The sequence below is a fragment of the Aspergillus ambiguus genome, assembly GCF_047715705.1.
Source record: "Aspergillus ambiguus strain CBS 117.58 unplaced genomic scaffold BDV59scaffold_1, whole genome shotgun sequence".
In the NCBI taxonomy this organism is placed as follows: Eukaryota; Fungi; Ascomycota; class Eurotiomycetes; order Eurotiales; family Aspergillaceae; genus Aspergillus; species Aspergillus ambiguus.
The window spans coordinates 1909617-1926842 of NW_027395514.1; the positions used below are offsets into that span (position 1 = coordinate 1909617).

A 17226-nucleotide genomic window follows, 5' to 3' on the forward strand; every position below is an offset into this window, starting at 1 on the left:
GGACGAAAAGCCAATAGCTGTCAATGTCTATTTCGAAAAGAACAGGTCTCCCTGGGTGAATTCTAACTAGTCTTTGGCGCCGTGTGGTGTCTCCTTCATCAGAAGATCCTTCGGGATACGATGTGGCGTCTATAGCCATGGAACAAGCACGGGTATCCTCGCAAACGGGGTATCTCAAAGGGCCTGGACTGGCGATATAACAAAATCAAAACTTCTCGCCAATCCTCTGGAGCTTGTACTGCTTGGGAACGACGAAAAGTCCAGACGCTTCGGCACACAATCGCCCCGTCGGGTCGCGCACCTCGCCTGTCACGTATCCTTTGCGGTCCGTACTTCGTTCCGTGTCCAGGCTAGCATGGATGGAGTAGAAGTTGCCGGAATATACCGGCGCACGATAATTGATCTCCAGGTTTGCCGTCACTCCAGTTCCTTCGGTGAAATGCCTTACTGCCACTCGACCCACGTTCTCATCGATCACGGTAGCAAGGGCTCCACCGTGCACCATTCCCGGCCACCCTTCCAGTCCGGGTCCGAGAAAGACAACACTGACGGACTTCTTCTCCTTGTCATTCCAAAAGACTTTCTGTTCACAGCCAACCAGTTAGTTACTGAGTATCCCGAGGTCAGCGGACACGAGCTGCCGGTACTTCAGAGGTTCGGCATTTCAGGAGCTCCGAGCCTCGTGTCCGAAGCACACAAGACACTCCCAGACACATGGAAGATTGCGAAAGCCAAACTTGAACGATGATGAAACAGACGGACGAACCTGATGTGCCAGCCCTCGGCTTCCACGCAAAGGTCCCGACGTAAGCCTACGTGTCTTGTAATCATCGCCGTAATTCCCGTAAACATCGGTTTCCACATAATCTGGGTTGTCTCGCAATCTGTGCACAATTGGCAAGCCGTTCTCGTAGACGCGAAGGATCTCGCCCAACGCCGTCAGATCCTCTGGTGAATCCGGTTCTGCTGGCGCAGTGACCTTGTCATTCACCAGTTTGCCAAAGCTACCGCCCAGGAAACCAAAGATTCCAGCATAAACCAGACGCCGAGGCCACTTCGTCGGCTCAGATGAGCGCGGCTGAGCTATAGTGCTGGCGTGTCGTGGAACCTGCAGTCGGCATCGGGGAGCCGACCTTACTTGTGTCGCAAGGCTGCGCAATCGGAACTGGAAGACTCTGCGAGGACCGGACATGGTCAATCACATCGCAGACGCGGGGAGAGATAAGGGGGTAACGGCGGTGATGTGAAGCGGATTCGACCAACCGATACAATTCCGGGGCGGAGAATGCCGAGGTTGCTTTGTTATCAGTCACGTGGCCGTTATCTACCCACAACTACAAGAATGAGACTCTGGCGGTACTGAGGGTTTTACTTGATATTGTCTAATAACCAGGTCCTCAAGAAGCCCTTACACTCACGGGCGTACGTGGAAATAACGCACAAGGGGAAAATGCAGTTGCTGAGTATATCAACACTTTTCGTTCACCGTAACGCATAATTTAAGGAATCTACCAAGAGGTATCCTCAAAACTCGGTCGAAGAAGTTGCCTCTCTAGTTTGCTGTAGGCAGATCAATTGCGCGGTACAGCAGAATAAGCGCAGAATGGGATTCACCTGGTCGGGCTGTTGTTAGTACAAGGATGGTCAGAAACGAACAAGAGAAGAAGCCACTTACCACCGCCAGCCAAGGTCTCAATCTTCTCGGCCTCGACCTCCGTTACCTTTTCATCATTGAACCACCACCACTTGCCATCCTCTTCTCCATCGCCGTTCTTCTGTTTCTTCACATACGAAGTGTAGTGACCGCTGTCTGCGCTAGCGCCCTGGTGGGTGATCACGCCGCGCAGCTCATACAGACCGGATTTGTTGACGCCGTTATCAGAGCCAGAATTCTGGCCAAGCAGCTCGAAGAGCTCCTTCTTCGCCGCAAGGATGGAGGCAGCCTTCTCCGCTTCGTAGTCTGCCTCGGTTTTGAAGGCATCAGTCATTGCGGTATCCCCATCCTTCGTAGCTTTCTCTGTCTCCTTGTTCTCTTCCGCGGCTTTCTTCTTCTGCATAGGTTCCATGGGTCCCTCGTCCGCCTTCTCTTCCTCCCGCTGGTGAGCGATTTTCTGACGCTTCCGAGAACGCTCCACGTCCAGCTCCTCCTTCCGAATCTCCCGTACCTTGTCTCTGATCGGAATAAGCTGGTTTTTCAGTTCGTCGGTACAGAACTCAACTGCATCCAGTTCAGCGGGGAATGTCACTTTGCGCATAATCTTGGCCTTCTTCTGGGTTTCGCGTTTCCAGAAAAAACGAACGAAATGGACAGTCAAATATTTGGGCAGGCGGGCAATCCGTGAGCGCTTCGTGTAAATAGCATCGCGATCCAACGTAGGAGAGCGCTTCTCAATCTTCTCTTCAAGGCCCGCATTGATACCGTCGTGTAGGTGATTTGTCTCCTTTCCGATGTGGCAGTCCAGCTTGTAGAAGACGTCGGAGCTCGGGGTCGGCTCCTCCCCAGCCTCCTTTGCAGCAGGTTCATCGCACTCGGTAACAGACTCAAACCGACCGGACATGTACTTATCCACGAAAGACGTCTCGGTAGCTGCATCCCCCTCGCCTTCCTTAATCATCAGCTTACTGCGCAGTTGGGTCACGATCTGGGACCACGCCTCCTCGGCGTCCTGCTGGGCATAGCCATGCCCATTCCGATCTTTCTGGGCAAACTGCGGGAAGACGTTGCGTAGGGAGTTGAGGAACATCAAAGGAGGGAAGCCTTCTTGGGTTTCAGACATCTGCTTGAACAGATCCCGAAGAGAGGCAGTGAGATCCAAGGATGATCCCAGCCCACCGAGACCCAAGCTGCTGAGGCTGGACAGGTTTGAACCGCCAGCTCCACCAGTGGACCGATATCGTTGAAGTTCCTCCTGAAGCTCGGGAACACTCCGCAATGTCTGTAGCGTAGAGTTGAGGTAGCAAGTGTTTCCCAGATTCTGCAAACCAGCCGGGGTGGCTCCTTCTGCTCTTGCAGCCTCGGCCTCCGTCATGTCCTCGAGGAACTTTACCGTCTCCTTGGGTCTTCCCAGGTCTCCCGCACCTTGACCGCCAGACGGGGTACCCATCATCATGAAGGTCTGGCCCGGTTTGGCCTTCAACGAAGCCAGCGGGGTGTCGTCCTTGAGTTGGCCTCCCTTGACCAAAACCTTCTGCCGGTCCGGTTCAACACCAGTCAAAGAGTATAGCTGGAATTTGAGGGTTTCGCCGTTGGCGGAGGGGTCAAGCTCGACCTCATGGCGTTTACCTTGGTGCTTCACGATGACTAGGACGAGTGGTTAGAGAGCTGTTTTGGAGGGGGAAGACGGATGACAATGTGGGAACGGAGTACGTACTCGGTATAGAAGCCATCGTTTCTCGTCCGTACGGGCGGTGTTTTGATGATTGAGAAAAGGTTTTGCCTGGATTCTGCGGTCGAGTGCAGGTGCTGATATCAACAAGAGCGTCATTCCGGTGACGCATCGGAGAAGCCGTGGGGCTGGGATGCAAACCGAGCAAACATCGTCACTGCCTGTTTGGAGGTTCCCGCTCCTGAAGCCTCCCGCCGCATCTCGACCTCCTGCCCGTCCATTGAACCCCGCGAAACTGCAGGATACGCCATCTTGTCAACATGGTCAGTCCCCCCTGATGCAGAGATATGCCGCTTCCAGGCTGACATCCCCAGTCTCAATCATTGCGCCCATATCTCCAATGCACCCGAGCGTCCCTTACCGCCGCCCTCGCCATCTCGAACTTCGCTTCCCAAACCTCCGAGCGCCATAATGTGCCAGAAGTAGAGGCCAAGACGTCACCCGAGCTGCTCCTTAACCCTCTTACTATCTGCCGCAATGAGGGAGAGAAAGTCTTTATCGAACCCAGTGTGAACAGCGTTCGTGTCAGCATTAGAATCAAGCAAGCAGACGAAATCGAGCATAGTCAGTCCTTCGTTTGTGTCAAGATACAGACATTCGAGCTAACTTTCGGCAGTCCTCGCCCACAAGTTTACTCGTTTCCTAACTCAGCGTGCGGAATCGTTCTTTATCCTGAGGAGAAAGCCTGTGGAGGTGCGGAAGACGATCTACATAAGTTGTGTTGTTTAGATGCTAATGGGGTGTAGGGTTATGACATCTCGTTCTTGATCACCAACTTCCACACAGAAACAATGCTGAAGCACAAATTAGTGGACTTTGTGATTGAATTGTGCGACTTCCCCATCCATCTTCACGAGAAACCGTCTAACAGTGGTTGCAGTATGCAAGAAGTGGACAAGGAAATCTCCGAAATGAAACTATTCGTATGAAGCTCCACCCCAATATATTATCCATCTGAGACTAATTCTTTACAGTTGAACGCTCGTGCTCGATTTGTGGCCGAGTCTTTCCTGACGCCGGTAAGCTGTTCACTTCCCTCTTGCCATCAGCTAGTCTAATATGGAGACGCAGTTTGACTAAACCTTCGATCCGACTCTTTGTCCTCCCACTCGTGATATACGTTCTTGAAATTCCTATTCCAATAGCGACTGTTGTACAGGTGATCTGGGCTGGTACTGGGAGTTGCATGGTTTGCTCAGAGCTTTGTTCCCTTCCTTGAGATCCTCACCGATATCTGAATGCGAATTCATTTAACTTATTCCCTTGTAACCATGGACATGGGGGCAGTGAGGGACTTTGCAGAACTCTTCCATCATTTGTGTGGACCACTGCAGCCTTCAACCGTATAAGTACAGTAGGATAGCTGAGGGCGTAGAATGCCAGTGGCGAACAAGTGGCCTAAGGTGACTGTTTGAGAGATAGGGAGGGTACCACGGTAGACAATCGTATGGAATAGATACCATAGTGGCCTCCTGTATACACTGTGATTCACAAACTATCGTAACCACATATATTGTTCTACTGACCGGTACATATGTTCTGAATCGAATGAGACCTTCTTTTCTGGTGCTGATGATACTCCCATCTGCCCTACATCATTCACATCGTGTTTCTGATCCAGCTATTGTCCCCTACTGAGTGACGGGTTTCGTCGAGCACTCAAGTGAATGAAACACAAGCTGCTCCTTTACACCAATTCTCAGGGTTGGAGACTTCTGTTCCTCCTGCACACCCCAGTATCCCCATGTTTTCACTTTCTCTGAAGCCATCCTAGCTTCCCTTCTCCTCTCTCCTTCTCCTCATACCCACTTTCAGATATCTACATCATGCAACCCAGAATAGTTCACGAAGAGAATGAAAACACCTCACACTCTCCCAACTTCGCTTCCTCTTACCTCCCTCCTCCCTCTAGACTCGGTATGTCGCCGCACTCGCATCAAGCCGATCTGCCTGATCTTCCTCGTCACCAGCGGCAGCATCTTCCAGTGAGAACCCCTGCCTTCACCCAGAACCCATCCCGTGGAGAAGACGTAGAATACGATCCTGGTGAGACACCGACTCCCACACTCATGGATTCTATGAGACAGCGTCGTATCATCTCTCAGCCTTTGGGCCTCAGCCCTCTTCCAACTCCTGTGGTTCGGATTCCAAGCCATACAAAGCAGCCGAGCATTGTATCACCTGTTTCTCGCCGTGCTACTCATCCGTCCTTGTATCATATCATGAACACTGAATACACAGGCAAATTTGGAACCGTGCCCCGTGCAGTTGATGGTAAAACGGGTCTTCGTCCGATTGCTGCGTCTAACGACTTGCCAATTGGCACTCTCGTCCACCACAGAGTGCCACCTAAATGGGGGGTTATCAAAATCTCAAACGTTAGTCCCATCTGACTTGGGCTACAGAACGTTTGCTAACTCCTTCATCCATAGATCCCGTACTCCGTCACTAAGCAGGAGATCGTTCAGTTTGTTGGCCGTCAGGCACGCATGATCAACGAGGAGAGAGGCTGTCCTATCCATATCATCATGGAACGTCCCACTGCCAAAACAATGGACTGCTATGTCGAATTAGAAACCCCTGATGATGTCAAAGAGACTGTGGATCGCATCAATAAAGTCTACGAAGTCGGTCGTGCCCCTCGCCTTGGAAACAGACATGTAGATGTGAACTTCAGCAACCAAGATGAGCTGTTGAGAGACCTCTTCCCCCGCGCCAAGTGCGTTGTGTGGAATCAGGGCTTCCCTTGTGTGTTGATCAATACTGATCCCTATTCCACTGGCTTTACTGGTTTCTTCACAAGTGAGGAGATAATTGGAGCCATTCGTCACGCCGAAATTCCTCATCGTGTAAGCCATGACCAGCCATGCTTGCTAGCGATTGCAACTCACATGAACTCTAGTCACCGTTCAGTACCAAATGTCCCCAGCGCACCTACGAATCTACCATAAGCACTCTCTACAAGGTAAGTCTTACCTTTTGTGCGTCAGTGGACCCCTCTCATATCCCATAGTTCCCCTGGTATGCGACTGAGCTGTACACTGTGGACGATCGGAACCAACTTTTTGACTTGACCAATCGTCATGTCCTATCCTTGGTCTCTCGCATCCAAAAGTCCAATACCATCGGGCTTGACCAGAGGCTTCTGCGCAATCTTCTTCATGCGGGTCTTAACTGTCCGGGGTTCAATGATCGCCAGAAGTATACCCTCTGCGTTCACTCAGAGGATATGTCAGAGATCGTCAACTTTCCTGACTTCGGCAAGTGGTTTCCGTTTGATACGCTGGCTAGTTTGCCCAACGCGGACCGCCAGATCCTGCATGTATGTATTGTACTTCGACCGTTTTGTTGGTTCATGCTTAATTCCATTCATGCAGTACTATGCGGCCCTGATATCGCGAGGAAATGTGCCGGAGAACATAGCTCCAAATCTTCCTAACAAATTCCCAATGAACAATAGAGAGCTCTCCTCGCCTTTCGGTAAGATCTGGTACGAGTGGGACAGCGAAATATCGAAGAGAGCGACATGGAATGACGCGGTTCATCAAGAGATGATAATTCTACATCAGCTTGTCCGGACTGGGTGGGAAAACCACAATGCGCAGAAGGAGCTTGACCATACACATGGGTCTGCTACAGCTACCAGTGGGACTGATGCCCAGAGATCCTGCAACCCAGGCTTTTCTCCTTCTGTCACCTACCAGCGTCGACTCCATGCCGAATCAACTTCGAAGGTTGATGTCTTTGCTACACCCTCGCGTCGTCCAGGCTTGCTTGGGGCATGCAACATGTCTGTTGGCGAGACTGAGAATCCTTGGAACCAAAAGCTCCTCTTTTACCCTTCGTCCAAGGAGCGGAACGGATTCCCTGGTCATAGGAACACCCGGTCGTCTCCTAATTGTTTGCCTCTGGGGGACCTCTAACTTGTCAGGAATGGACACCTCAGAGCTTGCTTTGCAGGATACTGCTTCAACGCGTGATGGTTTGCCATATCTGTATCACCCTTTCATTTGGCTCTCAGCCATCGCATTCATCCTTGTGATCATCCATTATTGCTGGTTTGGCGACTATTCCTGTCGAACTTTTTCGCGTTTTGGTATTGCAGCCCTTTGTCATCTGGAATCTTGTGAATATGCGGCTTTACCAGAGCTACTAAGTATCCTGGATATGCGGGGTATGCAACAGATTGAGGTCTATCTTCCATTTTTGTTCCTCGGTGGTGTAGTGCTATGGCACAGACATTCTGCTAGATCTTCTGAACTCAAGCACTATTTTTCGCTGTTGTTTTTTCCATATGTAATGCTTCTCCAGGTTCTTCATTCTCGTCTGTCGATGTTTTGCCGCGATGGGACTGTGCAGTCATCTTCAGAATGAATCAGCTCCAAGTCAGCATGTTTGGTGCATGGTTGGTCACTCCGAAAGCACCCATTTGATAAAGTCTGTTTCATACCTTCATGTTATTCATTCAATTAAGTACAATGGATTAATTTGTCATCCGTAAGGAAATTCCTCAGTAGGTTCTGCTTGGTGGTGACTCTCATTCGCATTCATTTGATCCTCAAGTAATTTCTTCCTCATCAACCCTTCGGCTCTCTTTCGCTCTCTTCTCTTCTCAGGATCCTCCCATCCAGGAGGCCTCAGTTTTCCTTTCGTCTTCGAAGAAGCCGGTTCGGATGGAGAGCATAATTGCAGTAAACTCGTCCGGAATCGGGCTTTGCGCTCTGCATTGATGGAGAACCGCTCGTTGGAGATTGCAACCAACATCTGCAGGTACTCCTCCGTCACCAAACTGTAGATTACAGGCTCCTTTCCGTCCTCATCTTCGTCGGCGTCCTCGCAGTATCCGATCACGGACTCCAGTGAAAGGCCGGCGGAGCGCACGGCGACAATCGGGCTTGGGCCGTCGTCATCACCATCGAGACATCGAAGGCTCTGTAAGCCGCTCTCACGGAAGCCAGAGCTTGAAGCTGCGGACAGGACGGGACTGGCATGATGAAGTGTTGCAGCCATTATGTGGAGAATCTGTCCATCACATGTTGGAACAAGGCTCTAAGAAGGAAAGAAATAGTCAACATACCATCGGTTCGTAATGGAACCGCACGAGACGCGGCGCTCTTCCTGCTTTGTCCATTGGCAGTGGCCTTCCATCCCCTGGATTCAGGCTGAACCTCTCATGCAGAGACGTTGCTTTTTCTTCCAGAGGGTCATGCGAGACATACAGCCATTTCCCCGCTCCTTTGCCCCCCGAAGGTACAAACTGTCGCTGCTGCTGCTGCTGCTGCTGCTGCTCTTCTGAAGCTTTCGGCTGTTTCTTTCTCCCCTCGAGGAATACACTGATGCGTCCGGCACAGCTACTGGTGGTTACCAGCCCGGGCAATCCGTTGATGTCCCGGATGAGATCCCGGATACCTTCGTCCACAGAACCTTTAGGTGACAGATCCGTGTACTCTGCGTCTGGAATGGCAAGATCGGCCAGAATCTTGGTCTTTCGGGCCTCGAAGGCACTGGGGACCGACGTTGGCTCGTCCATCATCTGGTGTCGGAATGGCGGGGCAGGACGGATACGAGGTCTGACTGACCCCGTTTCTTTCTGGATATTTTTGTCGCAGAGACGGATCTGAAAGACTGAATGAAAAGAAGAATCATACGCGACAAAGGCGGACACTACTCCCTCCAGATTGAGTCGGGGACGATATACTTCTACAAAGAGGGAAAACTCGGCTTTGTTGCTTGTCCCGCAAATCCTTCTCGTTCCCGAACGGCCGCACAACCAACTTTGGTAAAGAATCGTCCGCTGCGCCCGCAAGAACTGCTTTACCAGTCTGCTGGCCGCACTCACCCAGGGTCTTTGTATCGTCTGCAGCGGCTGGAAGTCCATCTGTTGCCCAAGGGGTCCGGCCATTGTCCGGTCCAGCGCCCTTTCAAGCTACCTTGGACTGCTTATTTAATGCCATCGCATCCATCCCTGGGGCTGAATATCCCGCGTGAATCCTGGGTTTTGCCTTCCAGTTCCCCTCACTCGTAGCTATCTTCTTCCCGGGGACTCTTCTACCACCCTACGAAAGTGGCTGTACATTTATTTTCTACATCCTACAAATCCCCGTCGTTCGCAACTTTCGCCATCTGTTCGCCATGTCTCGTCGATCGTCTCGGGCCGCTCCCGTGTCGCCGGCAGCTCCAGCAGTTGCGCCGGCACCAAAAAGGCGCGCGTCTACTCGGCTCTCCACCAGTTCGCAGTCGGAGTCTAAAAGGCAGAAATCTCAAGACCGGAGGAGCTCAACTACAAAGTCCGCCAGATCTACTGAGACAAAAAGCAAGTATTTCCAGAACAAGGATTCTTCCGAGTCCTCGTCCGAACCGGAGGATCCCACTTCGGACTATGAGGCCCCCGCTGGTGCAGCATCAGAGGGATCGCCCTCGAATGAAGAAGCGGTTGGCAAGCCGATAACAGAACAAACGAAAACAAAGAGACTCAGCAAGAGCAGAGAAAAGGTGAAGAAAACCGAGGCACAGAACTCTCCCGAGTCCGACTCTGCTGCGCTGGAAGACAAGCAGCTTTGGAAAGAAGGCGTCAAAACCGGTCTTGGTCCTGGCAAAGAGGTCTTCATCAAGAAGCCCAAAGCAAGGGATCCAGGAAACGTGGCCTACAAAGACCAAACGCTGCACCCAAACACGTTGCTCTTTCTGAAGGACTTGGCCAAAAACAACGAGAGAGCATGGCTCAAAGGTACGAACCAGGCCGCAGCGTTGTGCGCACAACTGACTCGAGTCCCTTGGCAGCCCACGATCCAGATTATCGCGCATCTAAGAAAGACTGGGAAACTTTTGTCGAGAGCTTCACCGAGAAGGTCTCTGAGATAGACAGCACTATTCCCGAACTGCCTGCGAAGGACTTGGTAAGTGCGACGCATTGATCTCCATGGAACGAAGTGGACGATCCGCAGGAAGAGCAGCTGCATTGACATAATTCCTCTAGGTATTCCGAATTCACAGAGACATCAGGTTCAGCAAGGATCCAACTCCATACAAGGTATGTATATTGGCGAGCCGCGGTTTCTCTCCCGTGAATCCGACCACCGAGCTGACAGCAACAGACTCATTTCTCAGCTGCATGGTACGCCTATATCCAATGGACCGACATTGTAACCAACTAATCCATTCACTAGGTCCCGTACAGGGAAGAAAGGCCCCTATGCTGCGTATTATGTCCATTGCCAACCCGGGTCTTGCTTTGTCGGTGAGTTGTGCCTCATTCAACCGTCCGTCCTGCGGTCGCACAAGCCCTCCATCCCGCGTGTTCACAGCATCTTGTCTTGCTTCAATCTTTACATCATCTCAATCCGTAGATATGTACAACCGCGGTGGCTTTCAGGGACAGAAAAGAGCATTCGCTAATGGGATCGGGGCTCAGGGGCGGGACTCTGGCATCCGGAAGCCCGTCGGCTTGGGCTGATCCGACAAGAAATCGACAGTAACTCTCATCGGCTGAAGTCCGTATTGAACGACGAGGGATTGCGCCGCGAGTTCTTCAATGGTGCATCCGACGAAGAAGAAGCTGTGAAAGCGTTTGTCAACCAGAACAAAGAATCAGCCCTCAAGACTAAACCCATGGTAAGTCAGTATCATTCTTCACGAGACCTGTCATAGCCCTCAAAGCCCCAGACCCTTTGGAATTGTCTCTCCTGATCGGAAGACGCTTCACGCGACGGATTCTCGGTAGCGTTGGCCGTCCGTCGGGCGCACTCCATCACTGAAGGAGGACCCTTCTGCCTGTTATCGCGCGATAGCAGGATATCCCTTGCGAAGAAGGCCATAGGTCCTTGCCGGGCTCAAGGAGAGCATGATTCATCGAATTTTGATGAGGAAGTGACCGAGGAGGCTGAGAAGCCACCCCGGTCTAACCCCATGGGCGCGAATGCTATGCATTCTTGGCCATTGCGCAGCCATGGAGTTGGCCGTCCAGAATTCCAAGAAATGCCTCAAGGAAACGATGACCTCCCAAGAAAGGACAACCGATAGAGCTCAGCAATGATACCCCGGTGCATCCAGTCTGTACCTTGGGTGAAAGCGGGTCTGCTTCGGGATGTCTCGATGGTGCAAGCGCAGCCGCGCACGGGAAGTACGCAGTATCCATGCCTGCTTGTGGACGGGTTTTTTCCTTTGGTAGCCTAAAGCAACAGCCCCTGGAGCCCTCGCTCTGGGGTCGACTATTGACTGCAGCTACTTTAGCACGGAATTCCCCTGTCCCACTGCGCGGTCTGGTCTGGAAGAGTTTTCGACACCGTCTCATCTGTTTCCATGGTTCAGCATATGCTTTGCGCGGCGGGTCTTACGGCTTCGTCCAATAACAGTACTGACAGGCTCTTCTCCTCCCTAGGGCTACGACTTGGACAACGAGAATATCCAATTACTCCGCCTGCGCAGTTTCACCATTGGCAAGCCGCTTGTTGACGAGGAGCTCTTGAGTCCCAACGTGCAGGACCGAATCGCAACTTTGATTGGCATCTTGGAACCCTTTGTAAGCCATCCATCCTAGTCTCCCTGCCTCCTTCTCCGCTTTACCGCGCCTGCGTCTATTGGATCTTGGCCCCCGTATCAGTTACAAGGCCCTTCTGAACCGAAAAACCCCCCCCCCCTGTCCCCTCTTCTGCCTCTTTCCTCTTCGAGCCACCTCAGCGGTGTGGCTTTGGGCACGACGGGGATACCCACCGTTTAATCTGTTCTGCGGACGATGGGCGAGGATGGATCAAGGCATCCAGATGTGGAAGAATTTTACTAACTTGGCACCATCATCATCTGACAGGTTACGTATCTGAACAGCGTCGTCATGCCCGACCCGGTGGATCTGGATCACGGCTCGCACGCGGACGATACAGAATAAACAGCTTCTGCGTCGAGCCTTCAGGATGACGACAGTGTTATCAATTACGCTTTGGAGGTGTGTGGATATTGTCTTTACCGTTGTTGAATCATCTCTTTCATACACTCGCCTGCCCTTCCAATATATTTTCTCTAGTATCGGGTTGGTCAGTCCCCAGATATCCATGTTTCGGGTCGCCCCGTCCGTTGTACTACTACGTAACCTGCTTTCCTCGCGCTTGTACGAAGACAGGACGGCCCGGGATTTGGATGGCTCTGCGCTGGCCGGCCTTCAACAGTTAAGCCCGAGCTAGGGCATGCGTTCGTGTTTTCGTTGCCTCCTTGACGGAACTGTTTCCTGTAGATTCAATACGAAGGTACAACGCCTTTCATGCTTTAACCGAGTCGCGTTTCCTAGTGCCGGCTCTTCCTTACCGCTACTCCCTATCCCCCAATGAGGGTGAATACCATGCCTGATCCTGGAGCAGTGGACAAGGTCCTAAGCCCCGGACCATCCCTATATTGACGTGCATGGTATGGCCTGCTGTCCGCGCGCCGCAGCCGGCCCGTCGGGCATCCCGTCTGCTCCACGGCTCTCCCCCATCATCAGCAGGAAATGATATCCACATCTGCACGCAGGCGAATCCGTCCGTCGTCCTCCTGCTCGAGCAGTGCACATCAGCTCTGCATCAATGCCCAAACTTATCGGCGCATGACTCCCTTGTTTCACTCTGCTCCGTAGGCTGGGGGGTGGGGAATCGGTCTTCCACAACGCACTATCATTCCTGTTCCAGATGGCGGAGCTCGTGTTTATTTGGGGGCAGTTTTTGTTTTTGTTTTCTTACCTTGTTATTTTCTTATTTTCTTTCATTCTCTTTTTATTAAGTTTTTTTTTTTATCATTGTGTTTTTTTACGTCCCCTCTCTTCCCCTCATCGTCGCGAAGACCGCGGACAACACAGAACGGGCGGGAGACCATCGCCCAGGACGAGAACTCGGCCACTGCAGACAGACTGCATGGCCGTCTTTCTCTGGCTAGGAGTGATGCAAGCCATGAACTTTGTCATTGTCGATTATCAATTGTGATTTGACTCGGCGAGATCCTAGTGGAACTTTCCGCTCAATAGGCACGCTCATCATGCTTCGCCAATTGCCTGATTCAGGACCCGAGACGATCATTGCTGTTCCCCTCAATTGAGAGGTCAGATTCCTTATTTCCAGACAATGATCTCGTTTGTTATGCGTTTGTTCATTGAATAATCCGTAGTCGGCTAGTGATTATCATGGCAAACCTACTGTATTCTGCAGAATGTCTTCCGTAGAACAATTCCTCGGTAGCATACCGCTACAATATATCTTTGTGCCGTGCATCATTGCCGATTAATACAATCAGATGTGGCTATGCTTGGGTCCAGCTATGGATAGGTCCCTCTTTGTGGTCATCGGCTACAGAGTACAAACTAATCCGTGTAGTTGCCGTCGGTGTCAACTGCATGCTTGGTCGAACTAATGTACAGTGCTCTACCAATTGTTCTTCGTTGCGAAATTGTTGAATGTTGGTACCATTGCCGGGATATTGGATCTAGCTGGGTATGCCTCGGGCTCTCTGCGTGGAGAATATCCTAAGTACTAATGGTTTGTACCAATTCCTGACCACAAAGCAAGCACATACTCCGGGGGTGACTCTCGTACTTCTGATACTGGCTGGTCAAGAATGCTGGGGCAAAGGTACGCCGTACGTTTGCCCGATAACGATATATATTCTGTGAGTTCCCCGTGTCCTCTACCCACGACAACGTCACGACGTCATTTGAACGACGCAGGATTCCGGCCGAACTTCCCGAGTGTGGAGTCTGAATCGATTGTGGCTAGCAACTTTCCCATCATCGGCATCAGATGTACGTGCTGATCCGACAGGATCAGGTCAAGGTTAAGTTTTGTCTCCACGCCCGATAAAGGACCAGTCTCCTTGCGTACGGCGGCAACACCAGTTCCCGTTTGGGTAACTGACGTCTGGAGAATTCGGAACCGATCCATGCGGGGGGACAAACAGGAAATCAATGTGATACATCGATCAAGGATGGTGCGCAATGTCCTTTGTACGGAGGACGACAGAACAGTCGGCGAAGGGGAGATAATGATGCTAGGAGGCCACGCTGACTCGCTCTCTCCTAACCGATCTGGGATGGACCTGCCCATCGATTAATTTAGACGAGGTAATTACGAGTAGCTCCAATTGTTGCCTGAGTCGTTGACGATCCTCCGCGCTTCGAAGCGCGCCTATGCATCCCGTTCTCTCTAAGCCTCTTTTACCACCCAGCTTCCCCCTCCTTGCCCCCGCTAGGGTGAGCGAATGCAACGAATAGGTACTTGGTCCTTTCGACCCCCTACGTCTAATGGTCCAGAGCCAAATTATCCGGATCGCCAATGGTTGTGGGGGCGCCTGTCGGCTGGTAGCGATGGATATCGTGCAGCAGGTACGGAGACCTGATCGCAATCGTTACTCAGCTTGGGCATAGATGGAACTAGCCCTGGCTGGGTGCTGCGTCTGGGACCGACGTTGTTTGGATAGAACTCCTTCGCCACCTCGTCGTCTCCATGGCTCGAAGGAGAAAGTGCTTTGATGCTTGTCTTGAGTTTTACCGGGGGGGAAATATTAACAAGAGAATAATAATTATAATAATCATCATCGTCGTAATAAAAAGAGCGAGGGTAAGTTCCACCCGCAAACCCAGACAGGGTCAAAGCTCTAGAATGTCAGGCATCCATCACGACATTCTCTCCCCTTCCTCCGAGTCTAACCTATAGGATCGTCACGCGACTAAAGAACATGACCGGAAGGGAGAAAGCATGTAGGCGTACAACGGAATAGCCTCGTACAGCGTGTCACACCCATATGTTGGGTCATCACATTGGTTCCGTCCAGTGGATGTGCCGGGCGCCCGAAACGATGACTCGAGGCGAAATAGGGAAGAGGATCGAGGATCACCATAGTTCGTATACTGACCTGGACTACCTACCTAGCTCCTCAACAAATACATCTCCGGTCTCTTGGGGTTCCCTGCTGAACCTGGAAATTCAAGCTACGGGTAGAAACAAGAAGTAGCCGGACGAAGGCCTCTCTCGGCTCTGCACTCTGCTTCCTAGGAGCCAACCCATGCCCTGTACTCTCGCCCGGACACGTCATTCCCAGGAGGATCGCGCTCTGTACACCCTCTCCGACTCCTTCGCCCTGGCTGTCCGGGGGGGAAGAGAAGCGAAGGAGGTTTTGCCTGTCTGAGCGAGGCAGAAGGAGCATGTACCCGAGCGAGCACGGACAGGGCGTTTGGCAGAAGAGGTGCATGCGCCTTCGGTTCCCTTCCCAGGCTCTGCCTAAGTCATTCAGCCTATGGCCGGGCACCAAGTGTTTTTCGCACGCGCGCACGACAGCCAAAGGCGGCAAATAAAGTAGAGATAGTCTTTGCACCGGCGGCCGTTCATAGGCCCCGTGGTGTCACGTGACTGAATCCGTATGCGGGCTAATCGATGATCACAAGCGGCGCCATTTGGTTCTATTTTTTTTTTCCCTTTTTTACGTCTTTTTTTCTGATTGGAATTTGGCCTTCTTTTCCCCTTTATTTTCTTATTCTTCTTATTTCCCCCCCCTTCCCCCTTCCTTCGGTTTTTAGGGGCGGGGGGACATGGTCAGCACTATCCCGGTTTCGCTGGTAAACACCGCCATCACCGTGATTGAGGATGCCCTGATCGCTTCCTGGTTTGTTGGATGTTTACACCATACGGAGACGGGAAACCATGCACGTTGCCTGGACGCCTGAGGTGTAGACGGCAGAGGATGCTTGCTTGCTTGCTTGCTGCTTAAGCCTTGTCGGCTCTCTTACCCTCCCCGGGACCGTTCGCGAACGCGTCGATGGATGGAACCCGCAGGATCTCGCGGACGGTCAAGCCGACTCGACGTTAGCTGGAGTGGAGCAGACTTCTGGAGATTCCGGAGACAAAGGGCCGGACGGAGCTGAGGATAGACATGGTAGCCCACAATTACCTGCGTGGTGAGTGGGTTTTTGGCGGCAACGGAAAGACGCGGACGGCAATGCACCGCGCCGATTGGAACGCCCCCAATAATATTAAGGAAAAAAAAAATAAAAATAATAAAAAAAAAACGTGGCAAAGGTGGTGGAGAAATCAAAATTACCTTAGGAGCTGGAAGAGAGAGCAAAGCGGAACGTCCCATGGACGGCCGGGGGATGGTGCAGGTGGAACAAACGGATGACCGTATTGTAATACCGTTGGGTTTCAACTTGCATCGGGTTTGGTACGGTACGATACGGTATGGACCAGAACTTACCGTACCTCATGCCCGAGTCCACCACACCACCACATCCACACCCTCTCTGCTAGGCACCCGGAATTTCGATCATGCCCGTTGTGATTATCCACCGGGGTTGATTCAAGGCTATACCTTATGGTAGAGGGAGTCCAGTGGGCGGTCTGACGGTGGATCTACCTTTCGAGACCTCGACCAGGTCCGTTCGTTAGGCCCATCCATCGCATCATGCTGATGCTGATGTTGATGAATATCTCCAGGGCCACGTGTGGCGGTAAGATCCTCGGCGAAAGACGCGAATACCAATTGGAAAAGAGGAGGGAAAGAGGATTCGAGGTTAATGGAATGGCTGAGGATGAGGCTCCTTTGGAATCCCGAAATCCGCCTCCACAATTAAAAAAAAAAAAAAAAAGAGAGGATCAATGCGAGTCGAGTACCTGATCACCAGACGATGTGGTATGCTGGTTAATGCTTGGTCGCATTTCACCGACATTATTTACTTCACCTCATGCAGAACGATCGGCGGGAGTCGGGGCGGCCCGTCGTGGACATGTCCAGGAGATGACTAGCGACTGAATAACAGGATGGTTGCCCAACGCCCTGACACCAGCACCTGCATTCAGATCACACCTTTCTCCCGCTCCTGGTTGGATGCGGCACT

The 17226-nt window shown here is 51.9% G+C and overlaps 11 protein-coding genes across 11 annotated transcripts; 7 read left to right on the forward strand and 4 right to left on the reverse strand.

The window, feature by feature from the left end:
- Window positions 1–3: 3 nt before the first annotated feature.
- Window positions 4–1243, reverse strand: BDV59DRAFT_167579 (PaaI family thioesterase). Its single transcript, XM_073687934.1, has 2 exons — window positions 767–1243; window positions 4–583 (listed from the first exon to the last, which is right to left on the reverse strand). The coding sequence occupies exons 1-2, from the start codon at window positions 1190–1192 to the stop codon at window positions 206–208; spliced, it is 804 nt and encodes a 267-aa protein (XP_073553577.1). The 5' UTR covers window positions 1193–1243; the 3' UTR covers window positions 4–205.
- Window positions 1244–1351: 108 nt separating this feature from the next.
- On the reverse strand, window positions 1352–3461 carry BDV59DRAFT_10529 (ubiquitin-specific protease UBP6). Its single transcript, XM_073686516.1, has 3 exons — window positions 3372–3461; window positions 1676–3301; window positions 1352–1614 (listed from the first exon to the last, which is right to left on the reverse strand). Exons 1-3 carry the CDS (start codon window positions 3385–3387, stop codon window positions 1553–1555), a joined length of 1704 nt encoding a protein of 567 aa, XP_073553578.1. The 5' UTR covers window positions 3388–3461; the 3' UTR covers window positions 1352–1552.
- A 139-nt stretch (window positions 3462–3600) lies between these two features.
- On the forward strand, window positions 3601–4640 carry BDV59DRAFT_167582 (actin-related protein 2/3 complex subunit 4 family protein). The gene is made up of 7 exons (XM_073687935.1): window positions 3601–3649; window positions 3701–3950; window positions 4003–4079; window positions 4133–4215; window positions 4267–4309; window positions 4361–4405; window positions 4458–4640. The coding sequence occupies exons 1-7, from the start codon at window positions 3647–3649 to the stop codon at window positions 4464–4466; spliced, it is 510 nt and encodes a 169-aa protein (XP_073553579.1). The 5' UTR covers window positions 3601–3646; the 3' UTR covers window positions 4467–4640.
- Window positions 4641–5163: 523 nt separating this feature from the next.
- BDV59DRAFT_207043 (uncharacterized protein) lies at window positions 5164–7431 on the forward strand. Its single transcript, XM_073694917.1, has 5 exons — window positions 5164–5764; window positions 5819–6235; window positions 6289–6351; window positions 6400–6708; window positions 6764–7431. Exons 1-5 carry the CDS (start codon window positions 5213–5215, stop codon window positions 7307–7309), a joined length of 1887 nt encoding a protein of 628 aa, XP_073553580.1. The 5' UTR covers window positions 5164–5212; the 3' UTR covers window positions 7310–7431.
- Window positions 7432–7458: 27 nt separating this feature from the next.
- On the forward strand, window positions 7459–7818 carry BDV59DRAFT_10576 (uncharacterized protein). Its single transcript, XM_073686525.1, has one exon. It carries the CDS (start codon window positions 7554–7556, stop codon window positions 7758–7760), a length of 207 nt encoding a protein of 68 aa, XP_073553581.1. The 5' UTR covers window positions 7459–7553; the 3' UTR covers window positions 7761–7818.
- Window positions 7819–7877: 59 nt separating this feature from the next.
- On the reverse strand, window positions 7878–8916 carry BDV59DRAFT_197685 (tRNA wybutosine-synthesizing 3 family protein; the record flags this gene model as incomplete). The annotated part of the gene is made up of 2 exons (XM_073692984.1): window positions 7878–8408; window positions 8464–8916. The coding sequence occupies 2 exons, from the start codon at window positions 8914–8916 to the stop codon at window positions 7878–7880; spliced, it is 984 nt and encodes a 327-aa protein (XP_073553582.1).
- Window positions 8917–9403: 487 nt separating this feature from the next.
- On the forward strand, window positions 9404–11144 carry BDV59DRAFT_10569 (DUF2461 domain-containing protein). Its single transcript, XM_073686524.1, has 6 exons — window positions 9404–10113; window positions 10167–10282; window positions 10363–10416; window positions 10481–10500; window positions 10553–10623; window positions 10798–11144. Exons 1-6 carry the CDS (start codon window positions 9519–9521, stop codon window positions 11031–11033), a joined length of 1092 nt encoding a protein of 363 aa, XP_073553583.1. The 5' UTR covers window positions 9404–9518; the 3' UTR covers window positions 11034–11144.
- Window positions 11145–11374: 230 nt separating this feature from the next.
- Window positions 11375–11756, forward strand: BDV59DRAFT_167587 (uncharacterized protein). Its single transcript, XM_073687936.1, has one exon. The coding sequence runs from the start codon at window positions 11519–11521 to the stop codon at window positions 11732–11734; it is 216 nt and encodes a 71-aa protein (XP_073553584.1). The 5' UTR covers window positions 11375–11518; the 3' UTR covers window positions 11735–11756.
- A 994-nt stretch (window positions 11757–12750) lies between these two features.
- Window positions 12751–13214, forward strand: BDV59DRAFT_167588 (uncharacterized protein). Its single transcript, XM_073687937.1, has one exon. The coding sequence runs from the start codon at window positions 12777–12779 to the stop codon at window positions 13128–13130; it is 354 nt and encodes a 117-aa protein (XP_073553585.1). The 5' UTR covers window positions 12751–12776; the 3' UTR covers window positions 13131–13214.
- Window positions 13215–15678: 2464 nt separating this feature from the next.
- BDV59DRAFT_10597 (uncharacterized protein) lies at window positions 15679–16037 on the forward strand. Its single transcript, XM_073686527.1, has one exon. It carries the CDS (start codon window positions 15770–15772, stop codon window positions 15953–15955), a length of 186 nt encoding a protein of 61 aa, XP_073553586.1. The 5' UTR covers window positions 15679–15769; the 3' UTR covers window positions 15956–16037.
- BDV59DRAFT_167592 (uncharacterized protein) lies at window positions 15809–16977 on the reverse strand. Its single transcript, XM_073687938.1, has one exon. It carries the CDS (start codon window positions 16470–16472, stop codon window positions 16119–16121), a length of 354 nt encoding a protein of 117 aa, XP_073553587.1. The 5' UTR covers window positions 16473–16977; the 3' UTR covers window positions 15809–16118.
- Between the last annotated feature and the right edge of the window lie 249 nt (window positions 16978–17226).

Excerpts from the sequence above, each read along its gene's own strand:
- BDV59DRAFT_167588 (XM_073687937.1), top strand. The coding sequence starts at position 12,777 with ATGGTATGGCCTGCTGTCCGCGCGCCGCAGCCGGCCCGTCGGGCATCC.
- BDV59DRAFT_167579 (XM_073687934.1), bottom strand. The coding sequence starts at position 1,192 with ATGTCCGGTCCTCGCAGAGTCTTCCAGTTCCGATTGCGCAGCCTTGCG. Across the intron at positions 584-766 it reads GCCGAGGGCTGGCACATCAG|AAAGTCTTTTGGAATGACAA; the intron begins GTTCGTCCGTCT and ends GGCTGTGAACAG.
- BDV59DRAFT_167587 (XM_073687936.1), top strand. The coding sequence starts at position 11,519 with ATGCCTGCTTGTGGACGGGTTTTTTCCTTTGGTAGCCTAAAGCAACAG.
- BDV59DRAFT_10569 (XM_073686524.1), top strand. The coding sequence starts at position 9,519 with ATGTCTCGTCGATCGTCTCGGGCCGCTCCCGTGTCGCCGGCAGCTCCA. Across the intron at positions 10,501-10,552 it reads ACTCATTTCTCAGCTGCATG|GTCCCGTACAGGGAAGAAAG; the intron begins GTACGCCTATAT and ends TCCATTCACTAG. Across the intron at positions 10,624-10,797 it reads ACCCGGGTCTTGCTTTGTCG|GGGCGGGACTCTGGCATCCG; the intron begins GTGAGTTGTGCC and ends ATCGGGGCTCAG.
- BDV59DRAFT_207043 (XM_073694917.1), top strand. The coding sequence starts at position 5,213 with ATGCAACCCAGAATAGTTCACGAAGAGAATGAAAACACCTCACACTCT. Across the intron at positions 5,765-5,818 it reads GGGTTATCAAAATCTCAAAC|ATCCCGTACTCCGTCACTAA; the intron begins GTTAGTCCCATC and ends CTTCATCCATAG. Across the intron at positions 6,352-6,399 it reads CCATAAGCACTCTCTACAAG|TTCCCCTGGTATGCGACTGA; the intron begins GTAAGTCTTACC and ends CATATCCCATAG.
- BDV59DRAFT_10529 (XM_073686516.1), bottom strand. Across the intron at positions 1,615-1,675 it reads TGAGACCTTGGCTGGCGGTG|GTGAATCCCATTCTGCGCTT; the intron begins GTAAGTGGCTTC and ends CAGCCCGACCAG.
- BDV59DRAFT_167592 (XM_073687938.1), bottom strand. The coding sequence starts at position 16,472 with ATGGGACGTTCCGCTTTGCTCTCTCTTCCAGCTCCTAAGGTAATTTTG.
- BDV59DRAFT_10597 (XM_073686527.1), top strand. The coding sequence starts at position 15,770 with ATGATCACAAGCGGCGCCATTTGGTTCTATTTTTTTTTTCCCTTTTTT.
- BDV59DRAFT_167582 (XM_073687935.1), top strand. Across the intron at positions 4,216-4,266 it reads GTGGACTTTGTGATTGAATT|TATGCAAGAAGTGGACAAGG; the intron begins GTGCGACTTCCC and ends CAGTGGTTGCAG. Across the intron at positions 4,310-4,360 it reads TCTCCGAAATGAAACTATTC|TTGAACGCTCGTGCTCGATT; the intron begins GTATGAAGCTCC and ends AATTCTTTACAG.
- BDV59DRAFT_10576 (XM_073686525.1), top strand. The coding sequence starts at position 7,554 with ATGCGGGGTATGCAACAGATTGAGGTCTATCTTCCATTTTTGTTCCTC.